We start from the raw sequence: 26,396 nt of genomic DNA, 5'->3' as shown, positions 1-26,396 counted from the left end.
AAATAATTAATAAGAATAAATCACTAAATAAATATTGTAAAAATAAAAAATGTATAGTATTGTATTTAACTAAATAGATTAAAATTGTTAGAAAAAGATTTTGGCATAAAACTAGTTTCTTTAGTAAAAATGTTTGATACAAAAGTTTCTTCATAAGTTCTTAAGTTCTTAAAAAATTCTCAAATAATAATAATAATAGAAACAATTAATTTTTATAAGTACAGTATTGTAATCAATTTAACCAATTTAAGTCCAATCATCTAAGATAAAATGAATACAAGCATTTCATAAATATTTATTATATCGATCAATCTTTATTTACATTATTACCAATGTCACTTCCAGGGTATGTATCTAATCAAAACCTATGTTATAACCTAAATGTGAAAACAATAAACGGAACTGCGCATATTTAATATCAGAATTCAGAAACTTCACTCAATATTCCAATTTAAACACCTCATCACGAATTTGTCACTTGTCGTCAAAATCACTTCGGAACAATATGAAAATATGTTTCAAAAAGATGTTTTGAACAAAATGAATAGAAATCTTTTTAATAATAATATATTACTCAAAGCCAGTTAAAATAGTTTAATATAAGAACAGAAGTTTTAAATTCATATTTATAATCTTTCATAAGCAAATTGTATTTTTGCTATTTTAAATTTTAATAAGTAATTTCAACATATTACATAATTAATTTTTAGGAAATTATAAAAGAAGAAATGAATTCATATAATTTCGGGATTAAATATATTTTATACACAATACACTATAATTGTCAGGCTCATAATTATTATTATACATTAAATATGTATAAAAACTATTAGATATGATTTAGTATAATTGTAATATATTATACGAAAATATAGTGGCGGTTAAATGATTTTGTCATAGGAGGATATGGCTGATTTTTTAATATGCACTACTATTAATCATTAAAATAGGTATAATTTATGGTTATGCCTAATATCAATTTTTTAAATTAAGGTAAATTAGTACTTTATTTATAACAATGTAATATCAACAATATATTTGTATCCAGTACTTCATTTGAGGTTATATTTATAATCCACGATGAACAGTCATAGTGGACAAACCATCGAGACGACATAAATACAACATTTTACACTAATTAGTTAAACAAATATTATCGGCAAGTCCACAACTTCATTTTCTGTAATTATCTTAGGGATCATACTATTTTTTTTATCCGAGTCCGAGTGTTTAGTGGTAGAGCAAGTAAAATAGGTGATAATTTTTCTTTTATTAGACATTATAAATTTATAAAATAGACTACATTACAATTTACAGCAGATAGTTTAAATATGTATAATGCGCGACACAATATATGACTGTACGAGACACGAGTGACGAGTACGAAAGCCAAAACACCGTAGTCTGTACTCTGTGTTACAAAATATTATGACAAATGTAATAATAATCAATGAATTGGCCAACTATAATGACATAGTTAGTAGCTACGTATTATTGTATTAAGAGGACATTCTACCCGCATGTGTTGTCTCTGTCTTATTGATGTAGATCATAGCAAATGTACCGGTCAAGGGAGGAGTGTGTTGTAATTGAATATTCACAATCACCGAGCTGGGTAGGTAATTCCCGTATGTTTCGCATAAGTAACTCTAATTACTAAATATTAATAATAATAATAACAGCTTTGTTCCTAGAATGAGTCTAGAATCTAGATCAGCGTTTCTCAACCTGTGGTACACGTACCTCTGGGGGTACCTAAGAAGGTAGAGGGGGTACGTAAAGCAGTGGCAATAGGTCAAAGAGTACGTACATGAAAAAAGGTTGAGAAACGCTGATCTAGATAATAATATACGCTCATAAGCGTTATTTTGAGAAAAAATTAAAACAAAATGTAATACATTAACTTTATAGTACAATATACATAAATGTAATTGTTATAGATATTAAAGAAAAAAATTCATGGGGAGATCTATCCCCTTCATCCCCCCCCCGTTTGACCGCCACTCCGAAGACAATACATTCAATTTGAATGTCCAACTGATTAAACGTGATTTAAAATTGATATAACAAGTATATAACGTACTTCCATTAAAGACTACCTGTTAATTCAATAGTAATTTATAATTTAATTGAATTAAGATAATTAGTAATATTGCGTATTTTATCTAAAAAATAAAAATATTATCATGTTTACATAAAATTTAAGGCAGAATATAGAACATTTATTATTATCATGTAATCAACTATTTCACGCTCCTTTAAAACTCGTCCTGCAATTATTATATTATCTATCAGCTGGTTTAATTTTTTGAGTTAACACATATTTTATTTCCTTTTATATACTCATACACTTATGTCAATTCATGATCAATTTATTGTTCTTTGAGAAATGTTTGTGCTAAAATGTACTCTATTTTTTGTTACTGTGTATGTAGTTATTTAATTAAGTATCTGCATGGGTATTAGTTAAAATGTATTCGTTTAGAATTTAATATTATATTAAACTGTACATGAAAATATTTGAATATTTGTTCTGAGCTTCGCCTGTTGATTATCAAACTACAGCAGAATAGATTCCTAAATACCTAAGGGAGGAATAAAGTTTTAAACACAAATGCTTTTAACACAAATTCTATACGAAATTATCTAAGCTCGAAAGCGTTTGGAATTTTTATGTATTCAATACATGCTTAATTTTATCCTATGGGGAATGTGTTACAATTAGCGAGAACGTAATATGTATACCTACCATTAAAATGAAAACATAAGAGTATAAAATAAATTATATTTACGTTTAAAAATTGTAATTTTTTAAAATGTTATATGCACATAAAAATAGAATGAAACAATTATTTATAATTTTCATTAAATTTAACGTATCCAAAAGTAATAACAACTATTTAAAATTATATCAAATTTTCTATTTGTATTATGGACGAGGTAGTTCATCATTTTAAAATACCCTAAAAGTGGTATTCAAACGATCGACTGTTGTTCAATGAACCGACAATTTCAATTAAATAATAAAATTTACGTACCTATATATATATATTTTAATAATTATTACAGTTATTATAAATTATTGTTTATTGTGTATCAAAATCCTTCAAATTTAAGTACGAGTATTATTTAAATAAATTATTAAATATAGGTATGATAATAAAAATATTTAAAATTTTCAATAATACAAAGGAATAAAAATACTTAAGTATAATATTAATGTGATATTTTTTCTCTTGATACTTATTTTAGTTTTAATTTGACTTATATAAAAAAAAAATTATTCAGATAATATTAAATCGACTTACCTATTTATAATATTTATATTTTTAATTCATATTTATATAATATTTACAAAATGTTTACTGATTTTGGGTCAATTTTATTATAATATTTAAGTATTTTTCTTTAATTTATTGATATGTGGAATCTTTTATAAAATTTTATTTTACACCTATTACTTATATGGCATATTTAGATTTTTAAACAAATAAGAACATTATGAAAACTATGCTTTTGATTTCGTCTGTATGAAACCATATATATACAACCACTAAAATAGCTTTCAGGGTTATCGTAAAATATTTGTAATAAATATTTTTTATATTTTGTCAATAATTTTGTTATTACTCTTTATACTCGTCTCGCGTATGCAATTTGTCAATAATATATAATTTAGAGTGAATTTCAAATTTCTAATTCCTAATTATCAAACTTAAAATAATTGGTTATATTGACGTGATTTACTGTTATTACCTGATGTTTTTAAATTGCTATAAATAAATAATATATATATTATATTTTCAAGTTATTTAACTGACATTCAAACATAGAAAATTTTTATAAATAACTTTAAATTATTCTAAATAATTAGAAAATTTCATTATGTACAAAAAATAGTAATAAAAATAATATTTGAAGACAAAATGTCAAGTCTCTACCATTAATCCTTTTTGAATTTCAAAAAAAAAAAAATTAAAATTAATTTTTTTAAAAACTATTGCAGTATTGCATTTGTATAATTATTTCCATTTTCAGATATTTTTGATAGTTTTTCCCAATAATTTATGTACATTTTCAACTCCAAAACGTGATATATAAAAAAAAAAAAAAATATAACGACATAATATAACATATTTTATTAAAAACCGGACAGCCACACATAAAAAAACGGTGATGTTTGCTAAATACGCCGCTTTAGTGATTAACAGGTAGCCGGTGTGAGTTACTAACATACTTTAATTATAAAGTATTCATTGCTATGAAAATGAAAAGGCCGTAAACAATAATGCGTCAACAACAATTCTCCAAAGTACTAAGTAAAAAAGTATTATATTGTGTTATTTTAATATTAAATATACTATATATAGAGTTATTTCAAAAGGATTATTCGGGATTTATAAAATTATATTCAACAGAACTTAGTAATCCACTATTGTCCCATTGAAACGTAATTTTGTCTGTTTTAACCAAGGGACACTACTATAGTTGTAGCATGATAATTGTTGAGACCTTAAGGTAGTCAACTTGTCCCACTTTCCTATATGTAATAAATTAAACATAATATGAAACTACGTATTATAAATTATAATAGTTATATAACTGTATAATATATTTATTTTAAACTACAGAAATAATAATATTTTGAGTTTTATAATGCATAGATAAAAACATTAAAAATATAATAATAATTTAGTTTTGTTCAAATAGGAATATTCTCAAATTAATATAGTTATCATCATATACCATTAATAATTTCTCCTTAAATTTATTTATATATAGTCACTTTTACTTATTAATTATAACTTATATGTATATCAATCATAACCTTTCAACCAGTAAACTTTTAACATTTGATGTGATTGTTATACAAGTTACAGTCTAGTGCGAGTTCTCATAAAATGTAATTAAGGCCTCTTAAAAAATTTTAATTAAAATTAAATGACTAGAAAGTTTGGACTTATAATGTAATATACTTTACCGACATTTGAGGGATCTAATCAAATTATTCTGGTACCCAGACCCTTATATTTTATTTCCGATTAAAATCATATTTCATCAGTGATAATTTAATTAATGAAATTAAATTAATACGAAGTCACTTACCCTTCCATACTCCGTAACCTACTTTTTTAAGAGCCCGTGCATAATTCTGAAGTCATTAAATATGTCTACATACACCTATAATCAGTATAATCTATATTATAATATTAAGTTAAAAGTGTTTTGTTGTTTAAATAAATTGTTGGGATCGACGTTTCCATGAAATGTTAAGCCTTTTTTAAACGCTTTATAAATAATTATACCCTATACAGGTATAACTGACTCATTCAAAGGGTTATAACTTATGCAGTTTTGTAGGTACTCTAGTCACTCTATACTTGTATATTTTTACACTAGATTAATATACTGGTTCGATTATTTAGTTAGCTTAAATAAGTACCTAAGTAATGAATAATAATGTTTAATAAGTATACTCTAAAGATTAATAACCTACATATTGCGTTTATTGCTATCGATTGAATAATTCAAGCATGTGATAAATAAATATGTACGTAAGCAAATAGAAAATTATCTAACGTGTTTTGTATACATTCACATGTCCTGAGCCTTATTATAATATTATTATGGGAATAAACGAACGTAAATAATAATATTTAACTATACAACTATAGATATATTAACATGCATAATTAGTAGTTACCTACTTACTAATTTGTACAATCTCATCAATTTCTTTAGATACACCACTAAGAATAATTGACGTCTATAATGTATACGTATTAATGATATAATGCAGTCTTATTTTGGTCATAAAATTTGATTTAAAACTATGAATTTACACTGAATTTTATTATTATAATTAATTTTTGTATTATTATTTCAAACTGAACATATTCTCATAAAAAATGTTCTCTAATATGTAGTACTATAGGCTGTTTATTCATCAAACTATCAAACTTTATCACATTTAATCTATAATTTTATTTTTGTAGACAATTTAATGATAATTCTATATTTATTTTGTTATAATATATTTAATGTAACAATTTTAAAAAATCTATAAAGAAAATTGTATCTGTTCTCAAAAAGGGAGGGGAGTAGTATCATTGCAAACAAAATTCCACCTAATATGCAATTTATCACCACTAATTTGATGGATAATACTAATACACGATTATAGGTTAATAATAATGGAATAAAAATAAATAATTAAATGGCAAATATATTATAACTTATAGTAAGCAGGTAAGCTAAGAGTTTATAGGCACTCCATAATTTTTAAAGTTGTTATAATTATATTATATTCGTTGTTTACTCAATATATAGCTAGTAGTTTGTTATAATGTGTATTACGTAAAACTTCCTATGTTACCGATATAAGTTTGAGGGTTTACGAAGGTGAGATTTATTTTCAAAACAAGTATATTATAAAATATCTTTATTATTAATCCGTAATGGGATTTCTCGTCCGCGTTTGTTGTATAAAGTCGCTGTATACGCACTTGCAGCTGATGAATTATACATTAAATTTAACGATGAAACACGTTGTTTTCAACCATCGACAAATTAGGTTTTGATCGTTTCACTAAATTTAAGTTTAGCGGGCTCATAGCACGTGGAGTGTATATAATATTATTAAGAAACCACGAGTCACGCCCTTAGCTGTGCAATATATTACCTATATAAAGTAGGTTTCTAAGTTTAAAATAGCATACTTTTAATTGCATACCATTGATTTTTATAATACACTGATGTAAGGTAAGTAATAATATTATTTTATTTTCGACCACCCGCGAGCCGCTACATAAAATTTATTATATTATAATCTATTTACTGACCATTTTTAAAGAGTTCAATATGGGCAATTTTAAAAATCATGTGTGCGTGTCGTGTTGTGTGTAAATGCGCGTTTGTAATAAATGAACATTAGTGTATATAACTGAGTGTAAAAGAAATAGCAGAGTACTCACGTACACGTCAGTTACGCTTTATACAAAATTTTAATTATTTTGTGTTTTTTTTTTTGCATCTAAGTACTCGTATTAATCTTTTGCCAATATTGTATTATCTAATTTAATTATCCGATACAATTTCTTAAAATATAATTTAATTAGTCATAAAATTTAATTAAAAACGACTTTTTTGCATTTTTTAATAACAATGTTTTATTTAATTTTATTAATTTTAAAAAAATCTTAATATTCAAATTTAAAACCAAATTTTTAAGGTTTAAGAGTTTAATTTCAAAAAATTGGAAAAATCATTTTCAAGTAAACATCATGTTAAATTTAAACTTATATTCAGAAGTTTTATCCAATTACTAAAATATAGTTAGTATACAATCGTACATTTTTACGTTTCGGAATATATATTTTTTTAATTTTAATTTAAATTAATACGTTCTGGTGCACGCAAAAGCTTTAGGTATAACATTATAGTCATCGATTAAACATGAACTATGGTGGTCAGTACCTAAAGGTAAACGTAGTTGTGACACATTTATAGGAAAGGAAATGTAAATATACATGACTATTCAGACTATTATATTATCGTTCGTCGATAGCTGTTTTAATGACTTTTATTTCCATTGGGTGTTATACAGTTTGTGTCGTACATAATTCGTATACAGCCATATAAGTTATGTTAGATGAGTTAAGTTCTTATCATTTATTTCGAACTTTAAGATTATACCTAGATACTTTAGAGTTCAACATTTGAAAACTCCGGCGAAATTTTTAATTGTGAAATAGATTTAAAACTAGGTAGGTATACGCTGTTGCTTAAGTTAAAAAATAAAAATAAAAGTCATGTAATCTAAATATTATAAATAATCTGAAAATACTCGATGGAGCTAAATTACATTTATATCTACCTAAAATTAAAACTACATTGTATGTATAAGTAGGTACAGAATTAATTCTCAGGATTATCTTCATCCGACTTCAGGAATCGGGAACATTTTTGGACTATTTTATTATCATCTAATTATTTTATTAGATATAAATTAAAAAAATATTGAGATTGAGTTCCTGGGTTGATTTAAAAATATTATAATGTTTTAGTTCTTACTTAATAAACTGATAACAAATCATTGTAGAGAATGTATTTTATTAGAAAATGTATAATATAATTAGATTAGGGGTTAGAGAAACAATAATACATTTCTTAGTGGTAAAATGTGACAACAGTGAACGGAACTTCAAATGAATGGCCGACAGCATTGAATTAGTCACTTAGTCGCCACCTCTATATATATTTTCCACATAGTTGCTCGTTTACTTATTATAAAATCAATTTTTAGTTTACTGCCTTGATTAAACAATGTAGTTATATGCATCATAAACTATAATAGTATATCGTAAAGCTATAGTATATTATTTCAGCACAAAACTATGATTTCATTTCATTAATAAATTATTACTTATTGCTGCTATGCTTCTATAGCTTATATTATCCCACACCTAAACAATAATAGGACAACTTTCAATTGAACAATAATATTATTGTATTCAAGTCGATGGTTACTATAGCTATTAATTATTTCTGTTGTTTTTTTTTGTTACCATTTTATATGTAAAATTTTTATACATAAAAAAATTATTGGGTACGATAAAAATAAAAATAAATTCACTTACGCAATAATTCAATACGGCTAATAATGCTAAACGTTATGTTATGAAGAAACAGACAAATGTAAGTATGATAAAATATGTTTGCCTTAACTAAAATATCAAATACAATGATATTTTATAGTATATTAAATAGATATAATAATACTCGTGGTTTATAAAATGTTTTCTAAGTATTACGTTTTTACAGAAAGAAAACATTTTAAAAATGAAAAATATCGTTTACATTTTATATTATATCACGGAATGTACATCAATAAACCAAATTACTTTATGTGTATACGGTTTTATGGGTTTATTCGTTAAAGCCGTTGAATTAATATTAAATGGAAAAGTACCTATTTATTCATGACTATTTTTCTCTGGGAGTCGGTGAATACAGAATACATCTGCTTTTTGAATTATACCAGTGAAGCTATTTCATTAAAACGACATGCCGAATTCGTGAAATTTCACACCCGTACAGGGGTGGATCTCGTATTTATACGACGTCTCTGAGAAAAAGCTTAACCACTAGATGAGGGACACTTCATTCGGTTGCTATGAAGTTCACTTCATTGAGATTTGTCTTAGGTACTTAAAAAAAAGGCTACGACGACACTCAAAACTTTCAAATGATTGTCTCGGTCGACTACTTTCAAATGAATCAAAATTGCCAATACAGTCCGAGAATTATTATCATGAAATTAGTTTTATTTAGCTTAGGCACGTATTGGTCATACTTGTGCTATACACGACTTCACGTAAAACAAACAACTTGCACGACAAAAGAATAAAGTAAAAAAAAAAATTTAAGTCAGTGTTTCAGTGAAAGAAACTCCACTTAAGTTTATATTTAAAATTCAATGATACTTTAACATTACCTGTTTAATATTAAAAAGAAAGATTTGCATTTAAGGAATTTCAAAGAAAGAAATAAAAAGTTGTTTAGAAGTTATTTATATTATAAAATTCACATTGACATTAAAAACAAATGGAAATGTTTTATTATATTCTTATTTGTATAATATTTTTGTCGTGTATTTTAGTATTTATCATGCTATTATGACATTTCTATATGATTTACAAGGTAATACGATGTTTTTCAACCTTAAAACATAGTTATTATTAATATTATTAGATTGATATAAATATTAATATAATATAGCAGTATTGGGTTGTTGGTTTTTTATTTTATTTACGGAAAAAAGAGAAATATTTAAAAACAATAAAATAAATAGTATCATGTTAATTAGTTTTTATAAAAAAACATTTTAAGTCAAATCATAGTATTAAATTAAAAAATAAAGCTTGACTGTGTACAAAGACCCGGCGTAGTAGCTAGGACTCGTCTTGCTTCGATTACCTCTGCAAGATAGTGAATACTAATTAGTACATATTATATTAAGTATATTGAATATTTAATTCGAAAGCAATAATGAATTATATTGTACTCGAAAAACAATATCCTGAACTGAACTCATGGATTAAAATACAATTTTAAGTTATTGTTAGTTACTCATTAACAAAAGAACGAATAATATTTGTAGCCAGAAACGTATTTATAGGAGGATGACTAACGGAAGGCGCGCCTGTTTGGCTGCCAATTTTTTATGTAGAAATATTATTTATTTTACGTTTACAATTATAAATATAATTTATATTTACATCATTGTTATGATCTGAGCTTATTTTCTAATCATAATTAATTAGTTTTATTTATATGTTTTAGTTATTTTCATAATTTGTATTGGTTGCTATAATTGTCATTGCTTATTGAAATTTAGAAGGTCTTTCAATTTTTTTTTATTGAATAGTGTTCTATTTAACTATAAAAATGTAACTAATTATTTAACCAATAAAAAACATATTTTAAATAATATGTAATATTATGAAGAAGATGTGAAAAATAGCTGTGAAGTGCGAAAAGTTCTTTATGTATAATTCTTATTGTATAAATTTACAATAAGTTATCTAAGACTAGAAAAGCTCAGTGATTTAAAATTTTTAATATTTTTGTAATAACGTCACAATATTTTTCTCAAAATATTTACGACTAACCAGCCTAAAGTCCTTAGCTGCATATAGCATATTTTCGTTCCGCAAAGAAGGTTAATTAAGCAGGTATAGCAAAGTCAATAATCAATTAGCTGAACTCAAGTTGGCTGTAACATATATAATACGAATAATTGAAATTAATAATGTATCAAAAGTCGATAATCATACTTATACACGGAATTATTATTTATTTAAACTTGCATTGTAATATATTGTTATGTCAGTTATATTAAGCTACAATTATTATGATTATAATGTATTATATTTTATATTATTATTTATACTTCGGAATTTTCGATAATATGTTAATTATACTATGATAATAATAATTATTTAAATTATTGTTGTTTATTTTAAAGTTTAGTTAATAAGTTGAGAGATAGTGTGAGAGAGAGGATGTCGATGATTAAATATATGTTATTATTAGCATATATTATACCATATAGTATTAGTATTATACAGATATTACCGCCATGTATGACCTATGATTTATAATAATAATATTGGTTTCATTGATGTAAGTAATTGACATATGCCAAAGCCAAACTCATGCTAATACCTAGCTATACCCAGGTACCCTGGCATTGGCTTTGGCAGTAATAAATTGTTTTTTGTACGGCGACACGATAGATGTATACTGCGGTTACTTCGAATATTTTTATAATATATCCTTTTTCAAACTTTAACGTTATTTTTTTCTCTATCAACGTTCCAATAATAATACATTTAACATTCATATAAACATATATTATATTTATATATACAATGTGCTTATTCAGGAGTATATTCGTTATTCTGTATGATAAAATTATTTTAATTAAACGAAATAGATACTCATTGAAAATTGACGGATGCACAACGTGATTATTTTTACAGGTTTAACTTGAACTGTACACAATTTTACGCGTTATGATAATATAAAAATACAATTTTATGAAACTACGATAACCTACCATGATATTTAAAATCAATATATTATTCTAGTTAGTAGTTATGCTACTACTTTAGTAAGGTTTAACTAGGTTTTTACAAACTTATTTATAGTTATGTATACACATTTTAATATGTAAGTACAATCAATTCTAAATAACGATAATACGAAATACTACGATGATTTTAGACTCGTAAGAATAATAATTGCTTATCGCCACAACTTATATGGTGAGTGGTGACATAACGTGCATGGTACGTTTACCTTGGCATATCGCCATTGGTTCGTAATCCTCGATAAACGGGCGATGCATACATTGGATCGGATATTATAAGGCTCACAAAATTACGAAAGTATAAAACTAAATTCGCTTAAATGTTGTCACATAGCACAGTGTAGATCACGTTATCGCTATTAATCGCTCTTGCAGACGATGTGAATCGCAAATCGAACGGCATGACGGACACGAAGAAAAATGCTAGCGATGGCATGGAACAACGTCTCACGACACTCACTAACGACCGAAAATTTTACGGTGACCCGCTCGCCCAGTTTATAACGTACCTATACAGTATGGACAGTGGTCACTGCAGAATTTATATCACTATCAAAATGGCACACTTTGTACCATGGTCAATGTACAAAATATCCTTGTAAATAGAAACTAATACATTGCCTCATATTTTATTTATTTTTAGTGATATTGAAGTTTTGAATTTCCGCTGTGAGTATATTAATTAAAGACTTAAGAAATATTCAGCATTCGCGATACGTACAAAACGTCTTCACTGTAAGTACATAATGTTTTCAATTCTCCTGGAGACACCGTTTAAAATAAATCGATATTGTTATTTTAATATATCGTCGTGTCTTGCGTACATACAATTCTACAATAATAGGTATAGTAGTAATATGTACATATATAGTATATATTATCATGATATTTTGCACTCTATATCGTATAGTAATATATATATATGTGTAGATTGACCGTCATAACGGCTGTAACAGTGTAACACAGTAGCAATATTAATATACACACATAATATAGGATAACCGTGTTTTTTGCCGGACGAAATGAGTCTTGGAGAACAGAAAAAATTACAGTTATGATATTATTATATACACGTAATATTATATTATATTGTATCGATAAAAGGGGCGAACGGCGCATAGTATTAGTCATAGTTTTTACGGAGTTTGGATGTATCGTCGTCGTCCGATAGCCGATGTGATGGTGGTGGGGATGCCTCTCTGCGGGGGAGAGGGTAAAGCAATGAGTAATATACGCCCGGGACAGACCTATATATATATATATAAACATTTATATATACATATACAACGCTGCACACAAGTCCTATTTCAGTGTATGTATAATGTGTGTGCGTATATATAATAATAATAATAATAACCGAAGGGGCAAACTGTGGCGTCGTAATTGGCGCGTCGCGACGCCACTGGCGCCAGCCGGTTTCCAAGGATACGCTATATAGTCTCGTCCGGCTGGTGGCGGTGCGCGACGGGTGGGGAAGGACAATGTTTTCTTTCCGCCAAACGACGGTCCATATTCCGCTGCAACGGCCCGAAGTCTGAACAACATAATGTTCGTACATGGTATATAATATTATATATTATACTATTATTTTCTATTATTGGTTTTAAAATTATTGTATACGTTTTATACGTTTATGGCCTATTCAGTGCATACGAAATAATAATAAACAGAATATAAAATACAGGGTGTAAAGAGAAGATCTGACAATTCTACAGTAAAATCAAATTTTTACACGTCCGACATTGTATAATATATCGATTTAAATTTTAAGTACGATCCATAATAATAATAATAATAAAATACATACCTACCTATACACACGCTCGAAATACTCGAGCAGTCAAAGGCTACACTGCTACAGTATAGTATAATATAGCAGATTCGTCGTTCATATTTATTGTTTTTACCCTTCAGTCAATTGCCATCTTTTAAAAAATACATTATATAGTACAATGGTGTAATATGAAATCTAACAACACGGTATATATACTATGATTATATTTGAGCACATATATGATTATGCAACATGAGACGTTCATAGAAAATTGATTTGTCCTATTTACGATGGAACAATAAAGGAAAAATAAAATATTAACTATCATCGTATTAATATAGTATGTTGGTCTAAAGTTTCAAAATTTATGTATCTACTAGTTAACCATATTTATATTAGGAACATTTGTCGTGTGATAAATACGACTGTGTTTATGTGTTTTTTATTTTTAAATGAAATTTAAATGGACTATACTGGCAATAATAATATTAAACAAACATTTTAGATTGCAAATTTAATATATTTAAACTATAATTTTCATAACAAGCGTTTTGTTTTTAACTTTTAAAAATTAAATAAAACTCGACTCGTAGTTATTATATATTTTCTACAATGATATGGGTTTTTGGATTATTAGGGTCGGACTTAGTCAAAGGAGCTTAAGTGTCCCAAACTTACAAAAAGTTAAAACTGTTTCATGTTAACCTACTGCAGTACTACATCTAGAATAGAGCCACGAGATGGACTTATTAAGTCATTAAAACTTTTAATTATAAGTAACTAAAATCATTAATGTATATATTATTATAATGATTCACTTATTCTTTTGATTTTATGAATCAAACTTAAATAATATATGTGTTTGCTCCTCTTTGAAATAAGAAAACATAAAACGTCAATATATTTACATTTATTTTTTAGGAATAATGAACAAGATATTTCGGATAAAACGTATTATCGTCATATTTCACATAAACGTATTCTCCGTTTCCTAGTGTCATGTCGCAGTCGTTTTTTGGCGGTATTTCTAAATTGTAGTTGATACCTGTTGTTTCAAAATTTTTCACCAGCACTTTGGCAATTATAAAGGCTAAAATCATTCAACAATTGAAATATGTTACGATTTAATGTACCGTTTAAATGCGCTAAATGTGAATAGTTTATTTGTTGCCTTTCGTCGATCCAGCATATTTATTGGCATAATGCGTACATGGTGAAAAACAAGCACCAATTCCAAATCTGGTTCGGGTTGTCTTTCGCCAAACAATATTGTGTCTTGCAATACTTTCTGCATTCCGTATAGATGTTGCACGAAACAACGTTTTCTCCTTTACGTCTTCACTGTTACCATCCAATTCCAATTCCTCTTTGTGCAATAGATACATGCCATATATTTGAGGGTTATTAATTTTTTGTACTTTAAGAATCTATAATTTATGTATATCTATACTATCTATTATTAAATATATATATTGTAATTTAGTTTGATTATAGTTTTTATAGTTATATTTATCAAACCAAATTAAACTAACTTTAAATCAATTAGATTTTCTTAATTTAATTCAGCGGCACAACGCACACATTAAAATAATCTCTTTATAAAATATATTATGTCTAGTCAAAATAACTTGTTCCAATTTTTAGTTAAATAAACGATAGAAGTTATTTTTCAATTTAACGTTCCAACTATTTTAAAGTTACTATCTTGTATTATTTTTTAAATAGTTAAAGCTTACTTCAAAATGTGTTGTTATTTTGTTAAAAATTGAATCATGTGAATATTCGTAGTCATAGTCTTCAAATAATTGTCTTCCATAAATATTGCTCAATAGCGTTGCTTGAGAAAAATGTCTTAATAAAGGTATATAAAATGTAAATTAATTAATAAATTAATAATATTATTTAGAAATACGAGTACATATAATTATTTTATTATTTATATATTCATATTATATCATTAATTAGAATAATTATGTTGTCTGTGGTTTATTAAAAAGCATTGTAACATTATATTCATTCATAGCTGTTTAAATTTATTTTAATTCTGTAGTATTTTGGAATTTGTACGAGGTTTTAATGAAATATGTTTAAATATGTTAAAGTAAAGAAATTGTATTCTAAACACATAATTTGAATACAATAACATCTTGTCAGGTTGCGTAAATAATCAATAAACAATTTATAATGAATTAATCCTGAGTTAAGGTCTTACCCCAATGGTATTTAAATAAGACACCAGGTTTACTATAAATATTAAAATAAATATTGTCTTAGATTCTGAGTGGATAAATGTATTATAGTTTTACAATGATTTCTTTTTTTGATGTCTAACACTATCAGGAGTAGTGAAAATTCTTTAATATTATTATATTATTATTTAAAGTTTCTGGCAGAAAAATAAATATTTAGTAAGTAAAACATCACTTACTACTTATCAAAAAGAAAAAGAAAAAATCGGTAATATTTACTCTACACCAATTTTTAGAGATTTGTTTTTTTTTTTGTAATTCAAAAATGAATAACTTTTTGAATTTTTTGATTTACATTGATTTTTTCTTAATCAAAAAACTTGAAAATGTAATGTCCCCCTCATCACTTATTAGTTTTACTCAATGGAATATAAAAATATAGCGTAAAGCTCCAATATTTTTGTTCAAAATTCATTAAAACTAAACACCTAATTTTCGTGTTTTATCATTAAATTAAAATATGATATATTCATTATATTATTACAACGACTTAACTAATGACAAAGTATGTGCACTCAAAACCTACTATATAGTAAAGTAACTTCCCTAGTTCGAAAAGTACTTAATAGTTATTAAAAATTATTTTTTTTAAATACTAAATATATGTACCTAGTTGCATTGCTGTTTGATAAACTTTTCGTATTAAACCAAAGAAATTTGATAATAATTTATTATTCTTTATAAATTAATAAATAAGAAGTTAATAACTTACATGAAGCCTAATGACATAATTTTTAGTTTTACGTTCAGAAATATCTAATCTTTTAAATAAATTTAAAACTAATTTTGTTTAATAGACATTAACACAATTTAATTATGTATTATATATATTTTATTTCTATGATACACATTTACACATTGAGTGATTAAATAATGTACATTAAATTCAATATTTTCTTTTACTTAAGAGCATTTAATATAAACATATTTTTTATTGTACTTGCCAATAAAACAAGTGATAATGCAATAAAAAACTAGAAAACATTTTTAAATTTGTTATGAAGTTTATTTAAAATAAAACATCTCACTTTTTGAAATGTTAACACTTACCTTTAAATTTGATTTTAATAAAAAAAAAATTGAAGAATTAAAAAAAGGGGGGAATATATACATAAAAAATTTAAAAATTATCAAAAAGTAAGATACTCAAATTCAAGTTTATTTTATAACAAATGTACATGTTTTCAGATTTTTAAATTTTGAGTGGAGGGATGAATATATTGATTTTACAATGATATATATATATATATATATATTTTTCTTCTGTTATTACCTTTTTATTTTTAGGCAGTAAAAATGCTTCATTTTTCAACTTTGGGTGTGGTTTCTGATAGAAAATTAGATGTAACTGGTACTTTGGGGAATCAAGATAAAAAATTGCAGTCTTTTTCTTTAGAATCGAGAAAAACAAAATATAATAACAAAAAACTAAATTTTTATGAAATGTTTATATTACAATTTACTATGTATGGTATAATGTCAATAAAAATATATTTGTCGGATCAAAATCCTTGAAAATTTATCACAAAACCCAGTATAAGTTTTTTTATATCTGTTTTAAAATATTATTATAATTCAAAAATATAATTCGTGTGACTTTTAGTTTTTACGTATATTATGAATTTTTCTGTACGCAATGACATTTTAAAAATAAAGTTAATGAAATAATATAATATGATATAAATATTATTATTATATTATTATAATAATTTAATATTAATAATATTGGAAATGACATGTTTACGACAAAAATGTCCACCCATTCGACACCTGTAATATACCGAACGGTACCTACTTGTTTGTCTTTTTAATCATATTAGTAGTTTAATTATTTTCAGGATTTTTTTTTCTGTTCTTTAAATAAACGTAGTAACTTACGTTAGTACGTTACATAAAATTAGATAAAGGGCCATTATATAATCTACGCAATTTTGTATGTACTTTCAATTCTACAACAATAATATAGTTTATACCACTTTAAATCAGGGCTTGAAATCGAAATAAAAATTTTCGATTTTAATTTCAATTTTGCTTATCGATATTATTTTTTTCCGATTTCGATTTAAAAATAATATATTGATTTTGTGGTTTTATAATTTTTATATTGATGCAGAATATCGATTTAATTATATCATGATTTCGATTTTAAATATAATTTTCTTTTTTTCGATTTTAGTTTAATTTTAAAATTTACAACATTGGAAAAAATATTTTTCCAAGCATTTTATTTAATAAGCCAAACGTGTGTAGGTACCTATCAAAATAAAACTTGCAATAACAACAAGTCAACAACAATCGCTTGTCGAACCCCAATTCCTATTATAGTATTATCCTATAATACGTATACTATATTGTAAATATTCTATTCTCAGAAAATAAAATATTAGACATTAGTTATTAATTATTAGTAGTTATTACTATACACATTATTGTGCATGATATGCAATATGTATAGTCAATGTTATTATCCAATTTAACAATGAGTGTGCCTATGAACAATAAAAAATATAAATAGACCTGATGTCTGTTTGCTTGTATACTTTTGAATTTAAAATTAAATTTTTTTTTACATTTATTTAAAATTAATTTGATTATGTAATGATTTTGATTTTAATATAAATTATCAATTTTAACTTTTTTTCAATTTTAATAGAAATTTTGAAAATCATTAACAAGCATTTACGATTTCGATAATACTTTTGATTTTTTAAAAGATTTTTAACGATTTTTATCGATATTTAAAATCGATTTCAAGCCCTACTTTAAATTGATCAATGATAATATTTTTAAGGTTATAATTATAATTTAATGCATCCATCAATCAATTCAATTTAATACATACATTGATATACTTATTAAATATTAGGTTTATAAATTAGAATAGAGGTGCAAACAGGACATAAACAGGGAGAGGTGTAAAAGCGTACAGTTTTCTAACCTTAACATTTACCTTAACATTCCGTTTGATAAAATAATAGTTACTAGGGATAATATTATTTTACTTGACATTTATCAAATTTACTGACCATTTTCGTGGAAAAATATAATTTTAATGATAATAAGTACATTAATAATAATATATTTAATTATTTGAATAGAACGGACGAAAGCCCAATTTAACCGATACATTTAATATATTTAAACTAAAACAACAGGTAATAGGTATAGAACAAAAATGGACATTCAATTTATAATAGAATAATGTAAAACGTCATTATAAAAAAATCAAAACAAAGGTAATTAATAATAATAGTAATAGATATGCCGATAAACATACAATTTACTTATATAGTTATATATATATATATATTATGGAATAAAATAGAGAGTAGGTATCAAAACATTTAGAACTTTAAAAAACATTTTATTATCATATTTAATGCGTCTTCGAGTATGTAATCTCTTATTGTTGTGTATCAGCGACAAAAATAATAGTTTGTTGTGAATATCTCAAATAATGACAATTGATCAAAGACAGCAGTTTTTATAGCCGAAAATTCTAGAATATAATGGTATGTATCGAACACGTCAGCAGTATCGTTGCAGTCGTTACAAGTTCGTAGTGTCGTATAGTATTTTTTCTAAAAAGAATTAAAAGAATTAATATGAAATTTATGATAGGCGAAAAGTTGAAACATTTATGCTGATTGGTAGATATAATAAGTATTGTTTTCATAAAATGTTGCGAATGATATACAAAGCCCGAAAGCCGAACTTAAGGTAAGTATGGGCAGTTATAAGTGTTACTTAAAAGTTAAAACTAAATTATAGTATAATTAACTACGGTGATTCGATGCCGGGCGTTTTTTAAGGAGTTTAATGTAGGCAATATTTTAGTACGCAATTGTGGGTCGTGTATATGTATGAGTAGTAAGTCATATTAATGTGAGTAAAAGAAATAATGGTTTACTCCAGCACGCACTCATACAAGTCAATAAGTCAATAACACACTACACAAAAATTAATTATTCAGTTTATTTTGTTAAAAATATTAATCAATTTTATTAACTAACATATTCGATAACATTTCTAAAAAATATACTTGAACTCTGTATGAACTCTACTTAATAACGACTTTCTCACATGTTTTTAGTTATATTTTTAATTTTGATGTTATTAATTCGTTTTAAAATTTAAAAATATAATTTTGAAGGATTTAGGAATTTAAAAAAATTCAGGAGTTTATTTTAAAAAAAATGGAAAAGTCATTTTCAAATATATGGTTCTTGAAGTTTTATACAATGATAATTTGTAAAATTACTATAACTTCTATAAGATAAGTCTATATTGGTGGAAAATAGACAGGATTAAATCCCCTTCGTTTATAAGTCAATACCACAGTCATTAATTGTTTAATTGATGGGAATAATAATAAAGATAATAATTATCTTATTTTGTATACTATAATAAATTCAATGGTAAGAATGTAATTTATATGATAATAATTATAAAAAAAGGAACATAACAATTTAATTAAGATAATCTGATATCTATAGCGTATATTATACAAATTAGTTAGAGATATACAAACGAATTAATATAATATTATAAAATATTTTGACATTATATAGTGACTTATTATGACTTGATGCATCAATAATAATTAAAAAAAAAATATTGAACACTACTCAAAATGTTTCAGTGTCATGCTATTGTATTTACCATCTTTTAAAGGGACATTCTCAGTGCAATATTTATTAACTTTTGTATATAAAGTGTATATAAACCAGATATTTACGTATGAGAGGTACAATTTTCATTCGTTTAAACTTTAAACGATGGATACGGGATGACTTTTTATCGAGAAGGTTATCTGGACTAATGAGCATCAAGAGTAAGTTATAACTTGTAAGGAAAAGAGCTGATTCGTTGTTGGAACGATTGAATGACATACACGAAACTAGTTATTTACTATAAGGTTTATATTATGGCTTTCCATTTAAGCGGTAGATATCATTTAAAAAGAGGAGCAAGATGGTCATTTTGGCGCGATTTTATCGGCTTTTTAATAGTTTTGTGGAATTCGAGTATTTGCAGTGGTTGTCGTTCAAACATTTTACGAACATTTTATTTGTCGAAGCAGATTCTTAGAACCAAGAGTTTTCTATTCTTGTTAGTTAATGACGTAATAGTCAAAATGGCATCTCCACGTGGACATTTTCTGATATTTTTTCGGTATCATTCGGCAGTTTTTACTCAATGATATACGTTTTTATTTTTGAGATAAAAAATTATCATTTCATTTCCATTTCTCGATGTGGTCTACATAATTCAAACCTGAAAACTGTATGCATGTATTTAAAATGTTTTAAAAATTCAAGTGTTATAATCAAAAATATTAATTATAATTTAAAATGATCCCTGATTTGTACGGATCGAATTACTTAATATCGACTTAAAATTACCTACAATCAAAACCTTAAATATAATAATAATGATATACTTTCAATAAACTTCTATGATAAAAACAAAACATATCGGCAACGTGAAATACAACCAAATAAATAACAAGCCTATCTTTCATCGAAAAAAACTTATACACCCACAATATGTTCTTATATTCATTATTATCATCAAAAAACTACATACTACATACCCGAAGAATAATTCAATAAAATAGCTATTTATTATAAAAACATTTAATTTATCAATAAACTTTTATAATACAATGTATACATTTAAGTTGTTTTAATAAAATAGCATTTTTATCCGAAAAACGATTCAAACTTTTTAGCAATAAAAACAAAAACAAAAGAAAAATTTAAAATTAAAGTTTGGAAACTAAATTTAGCTATACCAAAAAAAGTAATAGAATTCTGAAAATGTGTCGTAGGATGATAGCATTATACATTATTTTGTATTCAGAAGGCCACCGATCTCTTCGCAACCATTCGTACAAAAGAGAGCTTAAAATATGTCTGTACATGTTGTACTCTGATAAATCACCTAAGTATAGTAGGTTGATGCTCTAAATAAAGCACAATTGTGCTATTTATATATAAATAGTGGTAAAAATGTATTTTATTTTCTAATTAAAAGAAAGTAATAATATATATTGAGTATGAACTTCACCCATAAGGCCATAACGTTCAAAATACATCTTATAATATGTATATGTAAATTATTATTTGTAATAATATTTAATTATTTATTTTGATTAATAACTTGAGACATTAGATTTGTCTAAAACAAAAATTAAAAATTAATTCAGATCATTCAGATCTTTAACTTTAGATATAGGCATGAAATACCAATGACTAAAATATGTGTGCAATTCATTAAAATTCAACTAAAACTTTCAGCTTGAGTCTAAAACTATGTCTATTAATCAAAAATATATTTGAATTCTTAACATAGTTGTTATGAAAAAAAATATTAACTATTTAAATGTGCCTATATAAAATATTTACTATTTATTACACTTACTAATTTAAAGTGGTATTGACAAAGTAATTGAATTTTATTATTAATTCATCCAATTCAAAATTTAAACTAGTACCTACATCATCTTCGAAAAAGACGCGTCTATACTTAACATACAGTGATTCCTATTAATTATTATATATTAATAAATATTTAAATGATAACCTATTTAATGACATCTTTCTCATTAAATTAAAAATTAATATCAAATAATCTTCTGCAGTATAATAGCCGTAAACAGCGTCGTATAAAATTATCTGGTATTTAGTACCACAGCTAGTATTTAAATACTTACCTATACTATCTAGTGCCTATTGGTTATTTACTTACTAGTTACTATTCTAGTCTTATGCCTACTGTTCAAAAATATTTTTCATACATAAGTAAAGTATTACAAATTACAATGTCCGTCGTAATTTTAATGACGTATACAGCAGCTACACCTATTACGTATTATTAACTGCAAAATAATAATAAATATATAATTACATTTTTAGGAACATTATTATTTGTTACATTCACGATTAAAACTTAAAATGTAAAACCGATAAATATAATAATATTGGACGCCTACTACATAAATCTGTATACAACACTGCCATATTACTGATGACTGAATTGTAAATTATAATTTATAATAATAATTATTATAATATATATATTATATAGTAAATTATACCTACCTACTAACTACTGTTATAAATTATCAGGTGGCATTTTATTTTCTAAAAATTCGTTTTTCTCGAGACCAAATATGCGCCTTCACACAACGATCCTTTCTGTAGATTAGAGTTACACAGTATACGCATTAACACCGTAATAATATATTATTATATTAGTAAAAAAAAATTAAAAAAAAAGAAAATCCCCTCAGGTTTGTTAACCCTTGCATAGACCGGGTTTCGTGTAGTGGCCTGCAGGTGAAGAACCGTTGGCAACACGACACGTGTCAATGGAGTTTTTTCATACTCCGACGTGTTTACGCGTCGTCCAACTATCGCTAACTGGTTCGATTCCGACGACGGAAACAGTTCCATATGGATGAATGGATGGCGTGCTAGAATAAGTACCTAGAAATGGGGTTGAACTAATGTTGTTTTTTGTACGTATCACGTCTTTATAATAATATAAGATATAAAACATACACGTAAATACGTAATTCATAAATGTATACGTTTTTATAGTGGGCCGTAGCAGAAATCGTATAGAAGAAGCCAAAAAGCACAGTAGGGCTGGCCGCTGGGTGTTAATATATTGTGTATCGGATACACATCGTTTATATTGTAATTCTCTAATCCATAATAATATGGATACCTGCTACTATATAAGCAGTAAAGAGTAAACACATCTTCAGCTAAATAAATTAAGCATTGAGTAATCTATTACTGTATGTATCACGTATTTTGAAGTGATTATTTTTTTTGTTCAACTATAACGACACACTCGTTTTTTGAACCGTACAAACATTTATATGATAAATAATAACTTAAAAATTACTATCATTAATATAAAACATATTCGATATTTAGGAATTTTAAATCTAGTGATCTATATACTGGCTTAACCCGTGTCTAGCTGATAAAAATCGTATATAGAAATACCTAGATGCATGCATTGTTATTTTATCTTTACTGTTTTTATTTTATCAATACGGATACTAAATATTTGACTTCTTTGATGTAGCAGACAATATAGTGTATTGTGATTTGTGATAGGTTTAGGAACTAAATAACAGACTATGGAGTTATATAGAGTAGGCGAGAAAGATCAAGAATGAAAACTAAAACAGTTTTTACTATAAATATTCCTGTATAAATATAATATTATAATCTTACCTAGTACATAGATGATTTTTTTTATCTTAAGTCAAATCATGTAATGCCTAGAAATATACAACGAGAAAACTTCAACATTTAAATAAAGCTACTTAAGTTAAAACTCATTTAAGAACATACAATTATTACTCAAAAAATGATTCCATTTAAACAATTTAAATAAAAAAATTCTGCAATAAGCGTTTTATTTCATTTGTTTCAAATAAAATTAACAAAATCAACTTTTAATCAAGTATTACAAAATGTATTACAGGTTATCTACTACCTATAATATATTATGAAATTGTATTATATCCAACCAAAAATTAGTCACGTACTTAAAATTTAAATGAACAAGATTTATTATTTTGATTAATTTTGTTTTTAATTAATATTTGTTAAAAAATGATTTGTAATTTAATTAAAATTAAAATATAATTGTACAAAGAAAAAAAAGAAAAATACCTCAAATAATTGACAAAAATAAGAAAACTAAAAATATTGATTTTAATTTTAATTGGACGCGAACTATACTATTTTTTCTAATAGATTTTACTATTCAATTATTTAAATTTAAGATATTTATGTAAGATAAAACATTTACAACTTAAATTAATCATTAATCAATGCTAATATAAATTCATTAAACATGAGATTTTTTATGTAATATTTAATGTATAATAGCCAATAGGTACGCGTCAATAAAATAAAATAATATGAATACAAGGTTAAAAAGATTTTTTTCAAAAATTAAATATATTTAAAAAAAACTAAATACCACCCATATTATAATAACAGTTTATTAGTTAAAAATAATATTTTTAAATGTATACTATATTTCATTAATAAAAATAATTAATTTTAAGAATTACCTATCACCATGAATTGTCTATATTCTATACGATATTCACATTGTGTATTTTAGTATACCGAACAAAATATTGTGAATGGTCACATCGTTTGAAATTGCAACAGTATTAGTTAATATAAAAATAAATGTTACTCTTTTCAGCGAAAGATGGTAATAATACTGGGTAGCATATCTAGGTTATCTACATTCAGTATTTTAACAGCTGTCGTCGAACATCGTTTTGCAAAATAGGACCGGAAAATAGCTACTAAACAAATTGTTCTGAAGGGTATTACACTTTCCTATAAAAACAAATCGTAGCTATTACGATTTATGGTATACCCATTTTATTTTGGTCTGAGTTTAAACTTTAATGAGAAAACATATTTGAATATTCTATATTAGATATTCATGATCTATAAGTAAAATACCTTTTGAAAAATAAGCTTGAAACAAACATTTTACGGTTATTTTTTATTATTTTGCTATTGGAATGTCCATATTTATATCAATGCCAGTCAAAGCACAATGATCTGTATTTTTTATAGTAAATTATTTTAAAAATGCATTGTTGTTTTGATTCAGAGAGGTCAACTAAAATAATTATTTTATGGTCATCTTTATGTTCTTCTTCAATAAACAGAAAATTCGTTGAAAAAAAACTATTTCATTCGTCATAGTTGACTTCTTACGATTTCTTTGTGTTATAGATATGTTTTTGAATCTAGTAGGGACTTGTATACTATAGTACAATACTACCTAGTAAAACAATATTGAAATAATTTATTAGAATTTGGTGGTTATAAGCATAGTAAATCATTTTCTACTATAATGTTAAGTTTACACTTTTTAAATAATTTATTTTTTACGATTGGTATGTAATTTAAATGTAAAAATAATAATAAATTATCTCATAAAAAGTAATTCTATTTAAAGCTTTAGTTAATTATTTTTCAAACTTTTTAATATTTTGAATTAATAAAATAAATTCAATAAAGAAATATAGTCATTTTTAACTGTAGTTAAAATAATATTCTATAACATTTCTATTATTATTTCAAATTTTGATTCTAAAAGATTAGAACTGATAATGATACATATGTGATCGATATCATTGTAAAATTAATAAATTTTTCTATACATTGATAATTTCAATTTAAAATGTTTATGAAAAGTAAAATTTTAAAACTATGTATAATATAAAACACAATTAAAATTATATATCAAAAATAGAAAAAAATTAAAATTTTAAATTAAACAATTAAATATAAAATATAGTTAATAACAATAAGCTTAAATGAAAATTAGAAAATTGTTCTTAGATACTATTATAAATTAGATATTATGTAAGTACAAATATATTGTACATCTATATAATATTTAGTAAGCACTAACAATATTTATGTTTAAAATATATGCATTTTTAGCCAACTACCAATAAATAAATTTGTCATATAAAAATGTCCATGTTACTCTAAATTTCTCCTGTATAATCATTACTCCGTAACGTTTGTTTTGGTAGTAATCCAACACAATAGTTGCAATCTATTTCACATTAATTTTATAACTTATTGTATGTTGAAAAAAAAGTTTTATTATTATTATTTAGTTTTCTATTGTTTTAAAAAAC

General features: G+C 25.0%; 1 protein-coding gene across 1 annotated transcript; it reads right to left on the bottom strand.

Moving 5' to 3' along the window:
• Positions 1-14,347: 14,347 nt before the first annotated feature.
• LOC113552568 (protein mono-ADP-ribosyltransferase PARP14-like) lies at positions 14,348-16,408 on the bottom strand. The gene is made up of 4 exons (XM_026955426.1): positions 16,392-16,408; positions 15,167-15,281; positions 14,602-14,857; positions 14,348-14,520 (listed from the first exon to the last, which is right to left on the bottom strand). The coding sequence occupies exons 1-4, from the start codon at positions 16,406-16,408 to the stop codon at positions 14,348-14,350; spliced, it is 561 nt and encodes a 186-aa protein (XP_026811227.1).
• Positions 16,409-26,396: the final 9,988 nt, after the last annotated feature.

The sequence above is a fragment of the Rhopalosiphum maidis genome, chromosome 2, assembly GCF_003676215.2.
Source record: "Rhopalosiphum maidis isolate BTI-1 chromosome 2, ASM367621v3, whole genome shotgun sequence".
NCBI classification, from domain to species: Eukaryota; Metazoa; Arthropoda; class Insecta; order Hemiptera; family Aphididae; genus Rhopalosiphum; species Rhopalosiphum maidis.
This window is presented reverse-complemented; position numbering and strand designations above follow the sequence as displayed.